The sequence below is a fragment of the Cyprinus carpio genome, chromosome B8, assembly GCF_018340385.1.
Source record: "Cyprinus carpio isolate SPL01 chromosome B8, ASM1834038v1, whole genome shotgun sequence".
NCBI lineage: Eukaryota > Metazoa > Chordata > Actinopteri > Cypriniformes > Cyprinidae > Cyprinus > Cyprinus carpio.
The window spans coordinates 9,591,739-9,609,580 of NC_056604.1; the positions used below are offsets into that span (position 1 = coordinate 9,591,739).

The window sequence follows — 17,842 nt, forward strand, 5'->3', positions numbered from 1 at the left end:
TCTCAAAGACCAGTGTTTTTCTTTTCTTTTCTTTTTTCTCCACACCCAGAAATCATGAGACAGGAAATGTGAAGTCAGTACAATGAACATTTACTGATTTACAGTTGTTATCTAAGATGCTTAAGACTTAACGTCATAAAACCAAAGACATGTTCACATCTCTCTCTCCCACCCTCAGCCCACAGAAACTCTACTAGAGCTTTAATTTACAATAATTTATAAAACAAACACTTCAAATATAAAAGTATTCCCCTGTAGCACATTGATAAGAGCGTTACTTGCTTTGGACTCAACGTAAGGAAAGAACCAAAAAAGAAAAAAAGCAGAAAACAGCTTGCAACAGCTTTTGTATTTGGCAAGTTGATAAATAATGGAAATTTCTTGCTTAAAATGTTTTCAGGGACAGGAACTTGTATTTTATTGCAGTCTTGGGCTCTAAGTTTGAGACTAGCGGCTGGGACACTGGATTCAGATATCTCTTATAATGATGCAGAAACAGATTTATTTCTTTTTTTTTTTTTTTCTGTGAAAATCTGAAGGGTTAAATTACAGATATTTACAATTATGCCAAAATTCATTCCAGTTCAAATATAAACATGAATAAAACCCCAACAAAGGACAATCATAAAATCTGACACCATTTTACATGGGTTCTGTACATTGGCTCAAGCTGGTGGAAAATTAAGTTGATGATTACTTGGTCCTTTGTAATATACCATAGTACCTGTTTTTCATACAGTTTGTAAAAATAATCATTGGTGTACAGGAATGAAAATCAAGCAAATTTTGCGCAGGACCACCGTTACCTTCAAAACCTGAAAACCTGCACTAACAATGGCCCTGTCAAACTATACTGGAATGGAAAACTATACAGTTTGCATTCACCTGAAGTTCCTGTCACAAACAATCGTTCATAAATAGTGGAGTTCTTCACAATTTTGTGCCTGTTTTTGTACCAGCTTTTCATTAGAGAGCTGAAAGCACGGTGGCTTTGCTCTCTACCTCGTTATCATTACGTTCGTCACGCTTGTTATCTCCCCGGCCGTTCTTTGTTCTTAGCCCGTCTGCTAATCTCGCTACTGTCTGACACAAAAGCAGCTAATTAATCCTGTTAACATGGCAGGAATTCTTCATACAGGTCTGATTTCATCAAAGCGTTCACATCTAAGAGTGTCGTCTTCACTCTTCAGGAAAAGAGGGGAATAAAAAACCCAAAACTTGGAGATTAAATGCAATGGAAGATAGAAAACATATCTAGTTGCTTAATAACACAATACCTTATCACTGTGAGGGATTAATCAGTCAAGCTAGCCTGTGATTGGCTGTTTTTCTCTTTAAAGGGAAATTATGGATTTTGAAGTTAATTTTTAAGAGCCTTTTTGTGTGGCCTTGAATTTAAATAGACATGATGGTTTAGTTGCGTGTAGGAGTGTACGGTTATTAACATGCTACTCTCACGATCTCTGCGGTATGTACACTGTGCACAGTATGCATGGGATACCCGGATGACCTACTACATTTGCCAAGACACACACAGCGCAGAATAACATATCCCATAATGCAATACACACAACTTGACCTTCCATTTCCAACTCTTTTTCGGTTTACTATTTTGCCTAACTGTAAACACTCGCAGCATTTTTACACAAAACTGATTTTAAAATACAAAATAGTCATTATTATTTGCTTATATGCAACATCACTACTAATGTCTGAAAAGTGTTTATCGTGGAATATTGACACTCATTTCACCTACTATTAATAAAAATAGTAGACAGAATACAGTATATTCTACAAGTACAGTAGTAGGCTAGAACTCCATTCCCAACACAACCTGTCACTGAATGATTCAAGATTAGTATTCTGCGCTGTGTTTGATATTAAGTGTTGCAATGGGTTAAATTTAAGCATCTGACTATGACTGCAAAGACAGTTCCACCATGCGTTTAGGTCATCTGAGATTCAGTCACATCACTGTTGCACAATTTTACCACCACACTACACAAGCAACATGACATACAAACCCTTGTGTGTGTTCTCTCACTCTCCACAAGGTCTCGACAGCACGTTATTGACAGATCAAGAGTACAACAACATAAAACCCTTGTATCAGAGTGAGAAGCAGCCATTTTAGTAATATAGTGTGCGGTTGCATTAAATTCTACTGTAAAACCCTATTAAACCCAGGCTCATTGGAAAAACTGTGCCTATGGCAACATTTATGCAAAATTATATTATGTTGTTTTTGAATGTTTCATGACACTTTCTACGTGAAACACTAAAAGTGCATTCAGTTTTAAGATAGATGAATGTAAATCTGGCAGCATTTTACGTTGGTTTCTTTTTTGTAATGCGGTGGTTCGGAAATGAAATTTCAGTTGAGGTTAATGCTCTATCGCATTTGAAAATAACGTACTGACCCTAAACCTAATTGAAGCAAATGTGAGTGATTTTAGCTAGCCTCTACAAGTCTTTAAGCTCCTTTATTGTGACTTGTAAAATCAGGTGAGCTACCGAGCAAGTTTACATATATGTGGGAAAAACCATAAATATGCAGCAGGTTATGTGTTGCAAATTTTAAAATGTATTACAAATCATGCACCATACAAGTGTTTTGAAGTCATAACATAGTATTGTGCAAGGAACTGTGCAAAAAAAGTCCTTATCAATTAGTAATCTGCCCCATAAACATAATTTGTGCAAAAACATGGATAGAGCACCATTTTTCCAATAAACCTAGGTTGCTTATATTGCTGCTGGTCTGATGTATTTGGGCTTTGAGATCATTCAGTGTCTAACTTTAATGTTTTGTTAAAATGTATGTATCAGTGTGTTTATGTTATGTAAATAATAATAATAACACCTGCATCCCACTTTCTCATTGGATGGTGCAACCAACTCCAATCTAACGTGGAGTTCAGAGCAGTTTGGAGCATGGTGAATTTTGGATCTTTGAGGCACTTCTTCAAAAAACACATTTCATCTCCCATTTACTCTATAAAACCAACATAGGTGGTTCCAAGTTTGCGGTTTGAAGCACAGCTACCCACTGTGGATGAAACCATCATGGTCATGAATTAAAATGTGCCACTTTGCATCATAGAAGGCATCATAAATTCTTCGATTGGCTACCTACACTATAATACAACTTTTTTTCTTTTTTTTTACCTTTAAACATTATACATTCTTGTTTTGCTTGAGGACGAGCCTCATACAAGATTAAAGAGAATCCAAAAACATTAAAAAAATGGAACAAAATAAAAGTGCACATTAAGTTAGAACTGTCATATTTAGCTAGTGTTGATGGGAAATGTAGTCTCTGATGGACACAGGCACACATCGAAGGAACTAACTTCAGTCCCATGTAACAGTGCACGCGCACACACACAAACATGGGCGTGAAAATGAAAGAGGATGCTGGGAAGCAGGAAGACAATCAACAGCTGAAATTTGGGGAATAGTTCTGAGTTTGTTTTCTGAAGATCCTCCAGTCGTTTCTTCTTCCAGTGTAACCCCAAAATAACTCAAGCAGGGTCTGAAACTTTAAGTCTTAGTGTTGCTTTTTGTCTTTAACAGTTTTAAGGAAAAGTTCTTCTCTGTGACACATGTCTGAGTCTGAGCTAAACTCAGCTGTAGTAGTCTTGTGGAGCCGCAGGCAGAGAAACATCAGCCGGATTGTTCTTCCCTCATACGGTTTCTTCATTGGAGAGCAGCAGAGGATTAATGTACTCGAATCCCTCAAACTCAGACTGGTCTATTCTCTTTATCACATCCCTGAGGAGAGAAACCAACATTATTAATAGAAGAGCTACAATTCAACTACATGTCCCGCACTGTGGCTTAAAGCAAAAATTAAGTGAAAGAGGTGTAGTTTGATTAATTGAATTTCTGTTAGGTGCTAATAAGGCATTGCAGAGAAAAAAAAATAGTTGCTGGCATCACATCTACATTTATTAATTTAACTGACATGATTATTCAAATATAGAGATTTAACCTAAGGAGGCAATAATGCATGAACAGCTAACAGTTGAAAACATTGTCAAGAAGAGTATGCTCAATTTGACCTTTTATTTCCAGTCGGATTAAATACAGCTGATATTTTTAATATTTATTTTCATTTGCTATCTGGTCGACTGGGAAATTAATAATTAAGTCATTTTCCCACAAAATTAAATAAAAATGCACAATATCTATTTTCTTGAGGAATACATGCTTATATATAAAAGTATGGATCAGTAATGAAAACTAGAGTAATGGCTATTTATGTGTATATTTGTACAAATACACATATTTAAATGTATATATTTGAGAAATATATGTGATATATATTTATATTTTATCCTTAAAATATACATGTATGTGTGTGTATTTATATATACAATTAATTGCAATTTTAAATTGTAATAATATTTCACAATATTGATGTTTTAATCATGTAAATGTAGCCTTGGTGAACAAAAACATTAAACAAAACGAAATGGTGCATACATGTCTGGTATGGTACTTCTTCAGGGCAGTACTGAGTAATCATTTTTCATTTATTTTTATTAGATTTTTTTGAGATTGCATCTATTTTGTTTTCTTTCAAAAAGGCCACACGTTTTACAGATTCTGCAGGGGATATATACATTTATGAGCACATCTGTAAATGCAGACTGGCCACCAGAAACAACAACAACAACCTTTCTTCATCTGCGTCGAGAGGCTGGTTAACCACAAAGGGGGCTCTAACTACAGCAGTGGGCAGACAGAATTTCACTGGAGTACAATTGAGAAATTCAGCGGCGTCTTTCTCCTCTTGGCTATTTTCTGCAATGGCAGTGATCCGAGATGGTAACATTCTTGCTGAAATCAGACCTCTTGCTCTTCAGAACCTCAGGAATCCATTGATCTATTTTATCAGCCTGTTGAGGATACCGCACTGCTATAGTGCTCCACCTCTTCTATGGCGTAATGCTGAACCGATTCAAAAGTCGTTTATCACGTTCTGTCAAACACGGTCCGTGGAGGACAATTCTCCTCTATAACAAGCTCTGTAAGAACTGATATTTCACCAGATCTGGGATCAGTGCCGAATTGTGTTTGTGCTGTGTCTGTTTGAATAAAGTCCCCAGAGGGCCACTTGACTGTATGTGGGTGTGTGTGGGGTCGAAATGCCTCCAGCAAGAGTGAAACCTAAAATAACATGAATGACACCTCTATGCCGTAATATCAGGCTCAGGTTTCAAAGGGAGTGCAGGGGGGAAGTGTGTGATGCCGCAGAGGAAGAAACACTGAAAGACGGACATTCTGGGCGCTGACCAAAATAAACAAGCCTCTTTACAGCCACAAATGTTTCTACAGAAAAGAATTAGAAGGTGGAACTTATGTGAAAGACAGAAAGCAAGCAAGCTTTGGTACTATTTTTACATTTTCAAAGTCCACCAATAACACTTCTAACACATCTAACACTACCAGCATTTCCTTTCCTTTCAAGATTAGTAGTGCGAACATTTGTTATGAAAGGGAATGACTTTAATTGAAAGGTATGTCTAGATAAGACACTTATTAGGGGCCATTAAAAATACACACTAGGAAAAGTTTGCGGTCGGGAAGATTTATCAAAAACGCAGTAATGTTCATAAATAGTACTACAATTTAAAGTAACCTTTTAATTTGAATAGATTTTAAAATGTAATTTATTCCTGTGATGGCAAAGCTATATTCTCAGCAGCCATTACTCCAGTCTTCACATGATCCTTCAGAAATCATTCTGATATGCTGATTTTGTGTTTAAAACATTTGTGCTCTTTAATATTTTTGTGGAACAGTTTTTTATTGAAAACTAAATATTTTGTGACATTTTCAATGTTTTTGAACGATCTTACTGACCTTAAACTTTTGACCGATAGCGTACTTTGTGTAAAACAAAGCTAGATAGTAATGCATTGGGAATCCAAGTTCCTTTATAAGCCATTTGTGTGAGCATGTAAAAGAGAATTGTGTCTCTAGTTGCAGTGGATTCCAGTTCATCCTTTTCCGCTTCGCTCTGAGACACATCCCACTCTGGACGCACTTTCCTTTAATCCAAAAGACTAAATCTCTTACAAGGAAGGATTTCACCCCCCCCCCTCTTTTTTCGTCTGCCAGATCCGTCAAACAAAAAAGGCTTCCATCACTTCCTCCCCCTCCTCCTCTCCTCCACCGTGTGGGACGTCAGGCTTTTCCAGAGCCCGCTCCGCTTTTGAAGTGTCTGGCTGCTGCGTTCCTTTGAAGCCTGCTTGGAAAATCTCGTATTGAACTAAGAACCCGCCGTGACTCTATAGATTACTGTCTGTCAGTTCATCCAACTGCAGCCCACTTGCGTTCTGCTAATTATGAGTGACAGGTTTACCAACAAATTGACTTCAATTGGCTTGTAGACTGCAATGATTGTGTTCTCGACAGTTAGTGTTCATAGTTCAATGAAGTGCATCTTGAGCTTCTCGTGGAGAGTGAAAATATCAAATCACCTCAAGATACAGGATGACCTCATTCATAAGCACTTGGTTTGCACTCCATTCGAAATTGAACTGAGAATGCCTGAATGCCTGAATTCAAATTAAATTTCAATCGAGGTAGTAAACAGGATGCAGGATTGCATCAAACTGGAATTTGAATTTAAGGAAGTAGAATTAAACCGTACTGAAATTCACATGGATGGATGGATGGATGGATGGATGGATGGAACAGTAGATAGAATGACAGAACAAGAATGGATGGAATAGAAGAATGATAGAATGACAGAACGATAGATAGATAGAACGATAAATAGAATGATAAAATGACATAGAACGATAGATAGATAGATAGATAGATAGATAGAAAATGATAGACAGATCCAATCCAATTCAACTGAATGGAAGCTAATTCTTCTAACCCTGGTAAGATTTGTACGTTTTAAATGCACAGCTCTCAGATTTTATCGATAACGGAATGCATTTCAGTCATGGTACCAAATCAAATTGTTCATCAAAGATGCCATACTCTTTCGGAGCTGCATTTTTGGAGCGCCATTTAATGTAAATCGAAAACAGGAATCCTTTTTAGAAGCTTAAGGATTGCCTGTCTCTATGGATCAAATCAGAATAACAAATTCAGCCAGGATATAAAAGTCATTGTGAAGACTGGAGTCCCTCTCCAGAGAAATGCACCTCTGCAGAACAATACGTCTCAAAGCCCGGTGTGATTGTTCTCCACGCAGAATGACTGGAATGTCCGAAGAATCTCTTGAGAGAAATGGGGCGAGACCTCAACAACTGACCCAAATGTATTCAGAATTCAACCTACAATCCTCCACCATCAAATAAATGCACATTTTTTGCATTGAGTTGACTAGCTTTCTCTTATTTTAGCACTTGTGTTAATCACTGCGATATTCAAAAGGACCGAGTTTATGAATGAGCGAGCAAAGAAAAGACTTGAATGCATAAAAGCCCCCCTAGAAACTCACTTCACACTGATTAAAGCCAGTTTCCACATGAATCTCTGGGTTTTAAAGCCTCTCGGCATCAGGTTTTCACCATTTAAGAGCTGCTCTTTGTCCTCCCTTTCAATGTGGCCCTTTTCGGTGCACCTCATACTGTAAAGCAATCAGAAACTCCAGAGGGGATGTTTCCATATGACATCACCACCTCTTGACGATAGCCTCCAGATGGGTAAACCATTTCACTTCATCTCGCTCTCACTTCTGAAGGGGAATCTTAGACATAAACCTCACCACCCTGACCAGCAGAATCAAGCTGAGTGGAAACCCCCGTTATTAAACGCCTAAATCTTCTGCTGGTGCAGTCATGTAACTTTGAAGTTGTTAAACGATTACATAATCGCTCTCAAGATGGATTCCGCAGAAGTGACGACTGACTTTAATTTTCATTTAAACATTTGGAAGGTGTTAAGGTGTGCAAGGATATGCCAGTTTGTCTTTTCATAATTCAAATCTGGACACATTTTACCAAACACCACAAGTCCAGTCGTATTAGCGGTTTTTAAGCAACTGAACAGGTCGTTGGAAAACAGGTGGAGTGATTCTTCTGTCAGAGATCTTTACTGATCATCTGTGGTAATGAACTGCCTTTTGGCCAAGCATAACATTTTTCAATACTTACTCGTCGTCTGGTGTAAGCTGCACGGGTTCGTTGGTGAACTGCGTGTCAAAGTTGTCTAAACCGTAGTCGTCTGTGATCTGAGGTTTGAACGGTGGCATCACCTGCTTCTGTTCCAGCTAGAGGAGAAAGGTGAGAAAATGACTGATTAGAACACAATCCATTCCAACATTACAATATTGAGAACCCTGATCCGTTTGATGAACTTCTATGCTCTTTATAAGCTCTACACTGCAGAGTTCAACAACATTCTTAAAAGCAAAGATTCTGGCATCTATGGTTCCACGAAGAGCCTTTCCATTCCGCAAAAGGGTTATTCAAAGTGGAGAAATGTTCTTTGATTTTTTTAAATGTTCTTCACACTAAGAAGAAACTGTTCACTGAAAGGGTCTGTGGGGAACCAAAAAGGTTTCTTCAGTGGCATCACTGTGAAAACCTCCTTTTGGAACTTCTGTTTTTATGAGTGAATAGGAATATTGTTGCCAAAATGTTGAAAAGCTAGAGAAAGAAAAATGTTGCCATCTAGGGCAAGTAAAAATCTGAATCACTGGCCTGATTGAGCCAAAAGAAATAAATTATTTTTGTTGAGCCCTATGTTCGCCTTTCAAGACTGACTGACTGAAGTGACTGACTGGAGCCAGCGACACAAATAGCAATCAATACAGGTGATTAAAATTACAATTGATTTCAACAGATTCTATTGTTATCATGTTGCTAATCGAACCACATGGTACCCCAATGGACTATATGCATTACTCCTTTCAAATTTAGCTTTGGTAACCACTGCAACTTTCTGTGTAGCACGAAATTAAATCTTTAGGAAGTTTTTAAAGGAAATTTTTGAGTGAAGGCCAGGAGCAAAAAATAGCCATGAGCAAACAGAAAATGATTACAATGATAAGCTTTTATTGGTACTTTTGGTATGGAATGCAACAGAAGAAATGCAGTTTATAATCAGCATGATTTTGATATCATCTAGGTAGGAAATTAATATGTAAAAACGTGCCAAAGCTGTACCAGATCATTTGTACTAATGTTTATGAGATTTCATAAATGGCTGACTTAGCATGACATCTGCTTTAAATAAAACTACAAAAAACTAAAAAAAAAGAAAAAAAAAAAACGGCCAAAAGAAACCAAGAACTTTTTGATTTTCACTCAAGGCCACTAATGAAAAATATTCCATTAATCACTGCATTAAAAACACTCTGAAATGAACCGAAAAAGGGCGAATGGCCCTTGTGTGAGGGACACTTTAGTTTGTTTGAGTCTTGAAGTATTTCAAAGTGCTTTTAATGAAAGATAATAATGTAGAGAGGGACAAGGAGAGGAGTAACGGAGGGCAGAAAGAAGAAAGCACGAGACGTGCTATTTTTTGTATTGAAGAGGTTTGATGTTAAGCACTTGTCAGAATGGACAGATTCTGTGGACATCAACACTACAGGACAGATAAGGTTTGTTTTCACGTTTGGACTCTTTTTGCCTCTCTAACATTCTCTGTGTGTTTTGAGGACATGATCCTGCTGTGTTCCACTCCACGCCGATCTGCAAAAACTGGAACAGATGGCCTCTCTTCTCTCCTTTCACTACTATCTCACTCGCTCTATTTAGTCTAATTCATGAGTCCAGCTTAACGTCTCTTGTGTTGGTCTGTCAAAAGGCTTTTACATTTATTAAAGAAACTCTGAGTGGTTATTGCGCAAATCTCGCTGATATTTGGTGGCAAAATGTTCTGGGTGTTTTTTGTGTGTTTCAATGCAGTTACTAGGCCATTGCTAGGTGGATGCGTTAAGTGTGGCCAAAGTCAAAAGACCCTGCTAGGGTCTCGATCTCCCTTTTGTTCCCTTTTCTCTTATTTTCCGAATCAGTTTTTGGTGTACTGTATACACTACATTTCAAAGCTTTGGTGTCAGTCAGATTTTTTAATCAGCAAGGATGCATTAAATTGATCAAAATTGACAGTAAAGACACTTACAATGTTACAAAAGATTTATATTTCAAATCAATTTCTGTTCTTTTGAATTTTCTATTCATCAAAAATCCTTGTATTGTGGAAAAAATGTATTATGGTTTACAAAAAATACTAAATACTAAGCAGCACAAGTGATCAACATCAATAACAATAAGAAATGCTTATTAAGCACCCAATCAGCATATTAGATTTTCAGTTTTTTGAAGGATCATGTGACCCTGAAAAATGTGTAATGGCTGTTGAAAATTCAGCTTTGCCATCACAGGAAAAAAAATACATTTTAAACATATTAAAATAGCCTAGATAACAGTTATTTTAAATCATTATAATATTTAACAATATTACTGTTTTTACTGTATTTTTGATCAAATAACAGCAGCCTTGGTGAGCATAAGAGAAAATCTTACTGACCCCAAACTTCTGAACGGTAGTGAACGACATCCTACTCTTCCCCAAGAGCAAAACACTCTGCCTTTGCGTATGCAGAGTAATGGCAAAACAAAAGCGGAGAGAGACATAACAGAGAGAGTTAAAGACAGTACACGGGGGAAAAAGAGATGTTAATTGGTGCCCAGCCGCCATGTGTGCCTGTTTTTTATTCCCGAGGCCATTGACTCCAGAGAGTCAGGCATGACGCAGTTGGCTGCAACCTGCCTGGCGGAACATGCTAACGCTCGTCTCTGTAGCAGAAAACCAATTACACACGCACACCCATCCAGATGCACAGAGACTCTTCACGCTGATGTGTGGGAGTGGATTATTCCCACACAGCTCCTTCGCTAGTTCTCGCTTCCCGCCGATCTCTCAGTCTCTCTGTCGGGGTCCGGCATCATCCTCTCAGTGACTAAATGATCGTAAACTCACCAGTAATCTGCTAGGATGACACGGTGCTGATTGCAGTGGGACACCATGGCTCCCTTTACACCTAGCATTAATGTGTTATTGGTGATTGCATCACAGACGTATAGTGACTGATCACAGTAAATGCACATTGGAAATGCATGTGACCATACTGGATTTGTAATGTAAATGCTAATCTGTCCTTACTCTAGATCAGGTCAACAGATGCAGATATTAATACCAGTCATACAAATGCAGGACCAATGTCTCTTAAAGGTATAGACCACCTAAAAATTAAAATTCTGTCACCATGTTTTTCCAGATCTGTATTTGTGTATCTGTGATCAGTACTGCGTTTTTTTTTTTTGTTTTTTTCTTGTAGAACACAAAATTCAATATTTTGAAAAAGGTTTTGGCCATACAATATTCATTTATTCATTCAGTCATAAATACTTTTATAAAAAAAAATATGTTTGGAATGTCATGAGGTTGAGTATATATTGGCAGAATTTACATTTTTTGGGTGATCTATCACTTAAAGACCATCTGTGGTCATGTGAAAGACATCTTTAATAATTGTTTTTCAAGTATGTTCCAGTAGAAAGCAAAAGAAAAACAGTGTTCAAACTAGCCTTCTCTCACACATACACAGATATTGGCTGTCACAGGAATGGATAATTATTATTAATACTTTCATACAACAGCAGTGGCAAAGCTGGCTGAAATCAAAATCTCACAGGCGTGCACATTCATTGTCTGATCCCCATGACAGCATGTCACGGCTGATCCGACTGTGTTCTAGAATAAAAGAGAAAAGCAGGTTTCTTTCTATTCACCACTTAAAAAAGCAAACCAAGGTTTGAATTACAATGATTCATTTAATTGAGCCAATTTGAATAAAATGCTTTTAAGACTTAATCTTTTAAGACCAAACAATGATTCTGATTTACAGTTGCGTCTTTCCATAAACATTAGAAAAGACATTGATTTAACTGCAGCTGTGGATAAGAAAAACAGGAAATCCACAAACAATAGAATTAGCTACACTGCAATTTTTTTTCAAAGTTGTAAATAAAACAAGGATTACTGGATTCTGTTTTACAAGACAAAACAATTTCAGTTTTTCTACTTCAAATCTACATGCTTAATTCAATGTGTTACCTATATATATTTACATATACATACACACACACACACTAATACAAAACACTGTATAAATCTATACAGTTTATCTAAATATATTAAAAATCATTACTTTTTAATCCTACAAGTATATTTATCCATAATTTATTTCTTTATGCATTACACTGAATTTATGAATTATAATGTGAAAAAAAAATATTGTGTCGATTTAGAGATTTTTAAGTGTTACAATATTATTAGTGTTTAAGACAGTATTTATTAGTGTGTTGTAAATACAGCAAGGTAGTAATATATATATATATATATATATATATATATATATATATGTGTATATGTGTGTGTGTGTGTGTGTGTGTGTGTGATTCTCTGTGCAAATCACAGAGGATTCACAAAGAAGATGCAGTAATTCTCAGCTTATATAGTCACAATTGCTCTATTACACACACACTGATCCAGAGTCTGAGTCGTAAAGCATGTTATTCATGCTCTCACGCGATCTCAAATAGCCCATGACGTCTTGAGTATTTTCTTTTTTTCCACTTGATTAAGACACAAGCTAATTGTCCTCTTATTGTTCACTTGGACATGAGCTGAGGACCCTCTGATTTCCATTTGTGAGGAGTGCGACTGAATCCATGTCAGGTTCTTAGCTTGAATTGTGATGTCTGAGTGTAGTTTTATCAAGAGATTATTCAGATGGTTTGCATAGTCTGGTTAGCCAAACTGGCAGATGTTGTAACTACAACATCAGGTTACAAAAAACATTCAAATGTAATGTTCTTCTTTGCATCTGTGTTTCTTTTAAAACATTTCAAGTCTTAAATCACACACTTTCAAAGTGGTTGCAGGCTTTTGGCCACATTATCCTGTTTATGCTGTCGAACGGGTTTCCAAATTCAAAATTAGAAGAAAATTGTTACCAATTTCTCCCCACTTGAGGATCTACATGCACCAGTTCCAAAACTAGCCTCTTGGGTCTCAGGACTGATCTCAGCTGTGGACTTCCTGTGCAGCCTCCCCTGCTAAATCTGTCTTTACAAGCTGCCGTCACAGAGAGTGAGAGTTGTGCTGCGTCTCCCCTCCAGGGCCCACACTCCAGACGGTGTGAAGAAGAACTGTCTGAGCAAAGAGAAGCTTTTACACCAGCCGTACCATTCTGTCTCTCTCCTACTCTCTCAGTCTACCCCCTGCTTTCTCATTCAGCTCGCTCTCTAACACTTTGTCTCTCACCGTCTCAGTCTACCTCCCTCTTCTCATTCGTCTCTCTCTCCCCTTTTCTCACTCTCTCCCACTTTGTCTCTCACTGTCTAAAATCATTTCCCGCTCCTCATTCAAGGCCTTCTCACTCTATCTTTTGCAATCTGCCTCACACTGTCAAAATCGGCCTCGCTCTCCCACTCTTTCACCTCCTCTGTCTCTCACTGTCTAAATAACAGTCCCTAAAGGAACACTGAAGCTTCTCTCATTGCACTAATCTTCACTCCGTGACTTTTTCTGTTTTTCCTATTTCCACCTTCTTCCTCTCTGCTGTAACATTTTCAAAATAGTCACAATATGCTTCATAAAATATTTAGCTATAGGTGATACTTCAATGACAGACACTTTTATGTCACCTTATTTTTATCAAAACAGAAAGATTTGAACTTTTTTCTCTGCTTTTTGTTTTACGAAGGTCACATTAAAACTTGGAAACTTTCCTTCATCCTTTGAAAAGTAGTTTCAAATAAATAGCCTTTTTTGTAACAAAAAAATAAATAAATAAAATAAAATAATGTTTTATATAAAAACAGTTTTAAATTTGTTTAATTATTATATAATTAATATTATATTAATATAAAGCATTAACATAATCTTTTAACCCTAAAACATAAAAGCCATAAAAGTATTACTATTTTCTTTAAACAATAACATTAAGTTAAATAAACTCAAACTTAATTAATAATTAACAAATTTAAATCAACTATATATCTAAATTCTTTAATAAAATGAGTAATAATAATGACTGAACTTTATTAAAACGTTAATAATAAATAAACAAATATTATTAAATAAATATTGTGATTTTGAATCTGTAAAAATAAAATTTTTACAGTCTTGGTTACCAAGAATAACAGTGTTAGTTAAGCATATTAAATATAAAATATGACATGATAAAGAAAAATTAAGATATAGAATATTTTATTGCTTTTCATATCCAGTTATGCTGTGATTTTGTCAAATTGTGCAAACAAAATCTAAAAACATAGAATGTAGGATACATAGAATGCTAGCTATTAAAATTATCTTTAGCAAGACAAATTAATTGGCTATTTTATTAAATACAAAAATGTGATTTCCACCACAGAAGGTAAATAAAATACATAACTTGAAATTTGTAGGTTCAGAAAAATTACAAAAATTACAATTTTCCTATGATAAATGTACATCCACTGCAGAACACTGCTAGAGGACAAACTGTGTGTGTGTGTGTGTTTTTTATAGTATATTTTAAGAAACACCCATGTGTGTGTATAGTATGCTGACATCTGGTAAAGCTGAAAGACGAATGATCACTCATCACAGGCAGGTGCCAGACACACACGTGTACGATCAATCATCAAAAGAAATATTTCTGAAATAGCAATTATAGCTTCTACTGAAAAGGTCAAGCTGAAAGAAATATGCTGCAAAGAAACTCTTATAGAACAACTGCAGAGAAAATATCCACTTGAAACGTGTATATCAGGGTAGACGTGGTAATAGTTTAGACAGGCTACGTGCTTTCAGTTGAGCATCAAATCAATGTCTTCATTCATTCATGAGCAATTAACAACAAGTGTAGCACAACCTCGTTCATTAGAGGAGCTCAGGGGGTTGATTCCGCGTATAGAACAGCGGCTACGTGTGTGTGTGTGAGTCTGTGTGTCCAAACTCATCCATTGCACTAGTAAAGTGGCGGAAAATCCCAGCAACTTAAGCATGGTGCATTAGTGACAGAACTCTAGAGCGTAGCATTTCCTTTCCACGATGCCGACCTTCGTGGAAACACACGATGGACACGACCAGCCAACACTAACTGCAATTACAGCTAATAAAACACGACAGATCACAGCTGAACGCCTGACTGAAGAATCAGTTATGTGAAGATGTACAGTACAGAGCCTCTGAGGCAAGTATGAGATGATATTGTGGAAAAAAAAGGCTACTCTGCTGTCTCTGCAGTTTTGAATCTTCTGCATGCTGTTTTCACACTCTCTGCACTGATTTAGAAGATAAGACAGATGTCAAAAATCACAATGTAACACAGGTAGTGATATATCTTTCCTTCTATATTGTGATGTATGTCCGAATAAAATTAATTATAGAAAAGAAAAAAAATGCAGAAAGGTAAAAAAATAAAAAATTAAAAAAAGTAAAAATGAAGCATATACATGGATGAATCATTGAATCATTCATCAATAGCCTGCATTTAGAAAATAGATATGGCTCGTTTCCATTTCAGGCCTTTTTTCAAACAAAAATTACATATTGTGTAACATTTGTGATCTATAATCTATAATAAAGTGACAAAAGTGTTTGTGTTTAATCAACTTCTTTTTTTTTTATCTGAACTACCTGCAACCCTTGTTGAGACGTATTCAAAGGATTCATGGGTTCAGGCCTTATTTAGGTGGGTCAAAAGCCCAAACCTCCTAATATGCAGCTTCAACAGCTTCAAAATCATCATGAAACAATACATTTTACTTCTGTAACTTGAGATTTACGCAAAACTTGATTTTGTCCATTAAAAACAGACTAAATCATGAAACGTAAGCTTTACAGACCAGAATGGATCCAAGAGTTAAAATATTACAAAGTCAAACATTTTTTCCCTTTGGAATAACATTGCACATGCATCAATTTTAAAATCATGTTTCTAAAAAATTTAAATGCTTAAAAAGAAGCTGTGAAAGATTCAAATTGTACATAAGTAATTACCTATTTTCAAAAATAATTCTATTTTTTGCATAAATGTTTAAAGAACATGATTCTATGAATGACAGGAGTGTAAATTCTATGGAAATTTCTAAATTCTCTAACAGGTGCAGATTCTGTGTGAGACATTAGGGCCTTTTGCACCACTTTAGTTCCAGAACTAAATGTACGGTACTAAAGTACTGGGATGATTTTGCGCGAACTTTTTCCCAGTACCATTTAAAGGGTTGCATTCGCACTGACAGTGTGTACTAGGAATTGATGTAAGCCGGTCTACAGCGACATCATTTGTGCGCAGCGTTCAACAACAAAAACAAAGAAGAACAACGTTAACAGCAGGAGGATGGAGGACGCTGTGATCGGAGCTGTGTTTTTGTCGTAAAGCGATTGAAAGAACAGAAAGGAGGACTAAGAATCTCCAACGACAACTGGCAGTGCTCCATTTGCTTCAAGTGCCTGCACTTCAGCGTCCGTCCATCTATCGTTGTTCACCATATTTGCGAAATAAGTTGACACAATGTTTACAGTATGTTGTTTACACAGTGTTTTAGTTGTTGGTGGTTTTTGGTTTTTTTTTTGAGAGTATGTTTAATGTATGTCTACTTACATCACGGTAGTACCAGTTGTGCTGGTTAGACCCTGCTCCAGAGTAGGAGCTAATTTGGTTCTCGAAAAAGGCAGTCCGGTACTAAAATTACAGTTCCGGAGGTATGAAAACGCCCAAAAGTGGGTAGTTCCACTGTCTACCTATCTATCTCTACCTCTCCGCATTGCATCCAAAGTTCTCTTACACATACTAATACACTCATTACACACTCACACACACTGCTTTCTGCAGCTCCTGAATATTGTATGCTCTCTCACTGACTTTCATGTTTCAGCATTGTGTGCATCATTTATACCAGACCAATTAACATCCCCCCTTAAACCTTGTGCCGCTTCAGCAAAGGCTGAATCTCATTTGATATTCTCTTTCATTTCTGCTGCTGGTACGGAGGATAACACCCAACTATCAATGGCCACACACTACATCCTCTCTCCATAGTGTACTTCATACACAACTTTGAAAGAGCTGCTGTAATCCTGGCTTAAATATTCTAAAAAAGTAGTATTCAAGATGCAGGGCTGTGTTATAGACCTTTTATGTGTTCCATATATTAAAAAGTGACAAAAAGCAACGTTTGCCTACCTGGTCCCAGTCTATGCTTCTGAAGAACGTATGAGACTTGATGTCTGTGAATCCGGTCTGAACTTGGCATCCCAGCCTCTCTTTTGGGTCCTAAACAGAACACACACTCTATTAATAACACACCTAACAAAAGCCAGATGTGGTGTAGAGAGCTTCAAAAATATGGAACCTATTCAATTCATGTACTCTTTATTTCAGGAGAATGGAGTCTAACACATTCACTCTAGCATATGTTGCAGACATTATCTTGTGCCCTGAAACGTTAGATGAGGATTCAGGGGTCTGGAAGTTACTCGCTGAGCTGATCTACGCTCATTTAATCCCAATGAAGAGGGCTGATAACACTGATTACAGGCTGCTGTTGAGCTTGAGGAACCCCAGAGCTGCAATAAATGCAATTTGTCTCGACGATTAAAGGAAAACGCTTCATTATTCACAGATTTAATCAAGCCAACACACACGGGCACACAAAAAGAAGCGTGCACACACTCAAGAGATTGGTTTCATCTGGAGGATGATGACCCTTCTTATTATAGCACATATATTTGTTTAATCAGAGGCAAACTGTGTGCACATTTATGGAGAGTTAAGAACCTCATTTATAAACTTCAGTGTGCAATA

The 17,842-nt window shown here is 36.8% G+C and overlaps 1 protein-coding gene across 1 annotated transcript in view; it reads right to left on the bottom strand.

The window, feature by feature from the left end:
* The window catches only part of LOC109095450 (protein kinase C zeta type-like), a 97,556-nt gene continuing 79,714 nt past the window's right edge, over positions 1-17,842 (bottom strand). The window contains exons 17-19 of the mRNA XM_042730406.1: positions 17,222-17,311; positions 8,127-8,242; positions 1-3,774 (exon numbers count right to left, since the gene is read on the bottom strand). Coding sequence (XP_042586340.1) covers positions 3,687-3,774; positions 8,127-8,242; positions 17,222-17,311 — 294 coding nt within the window. The 3' untranslated portion in view covers positions 1-3,686. The remainder of the gene's footprint in view (positions 3,775-8,126; positions 8,243-17,221; positions 17,312-17,842) is intronic.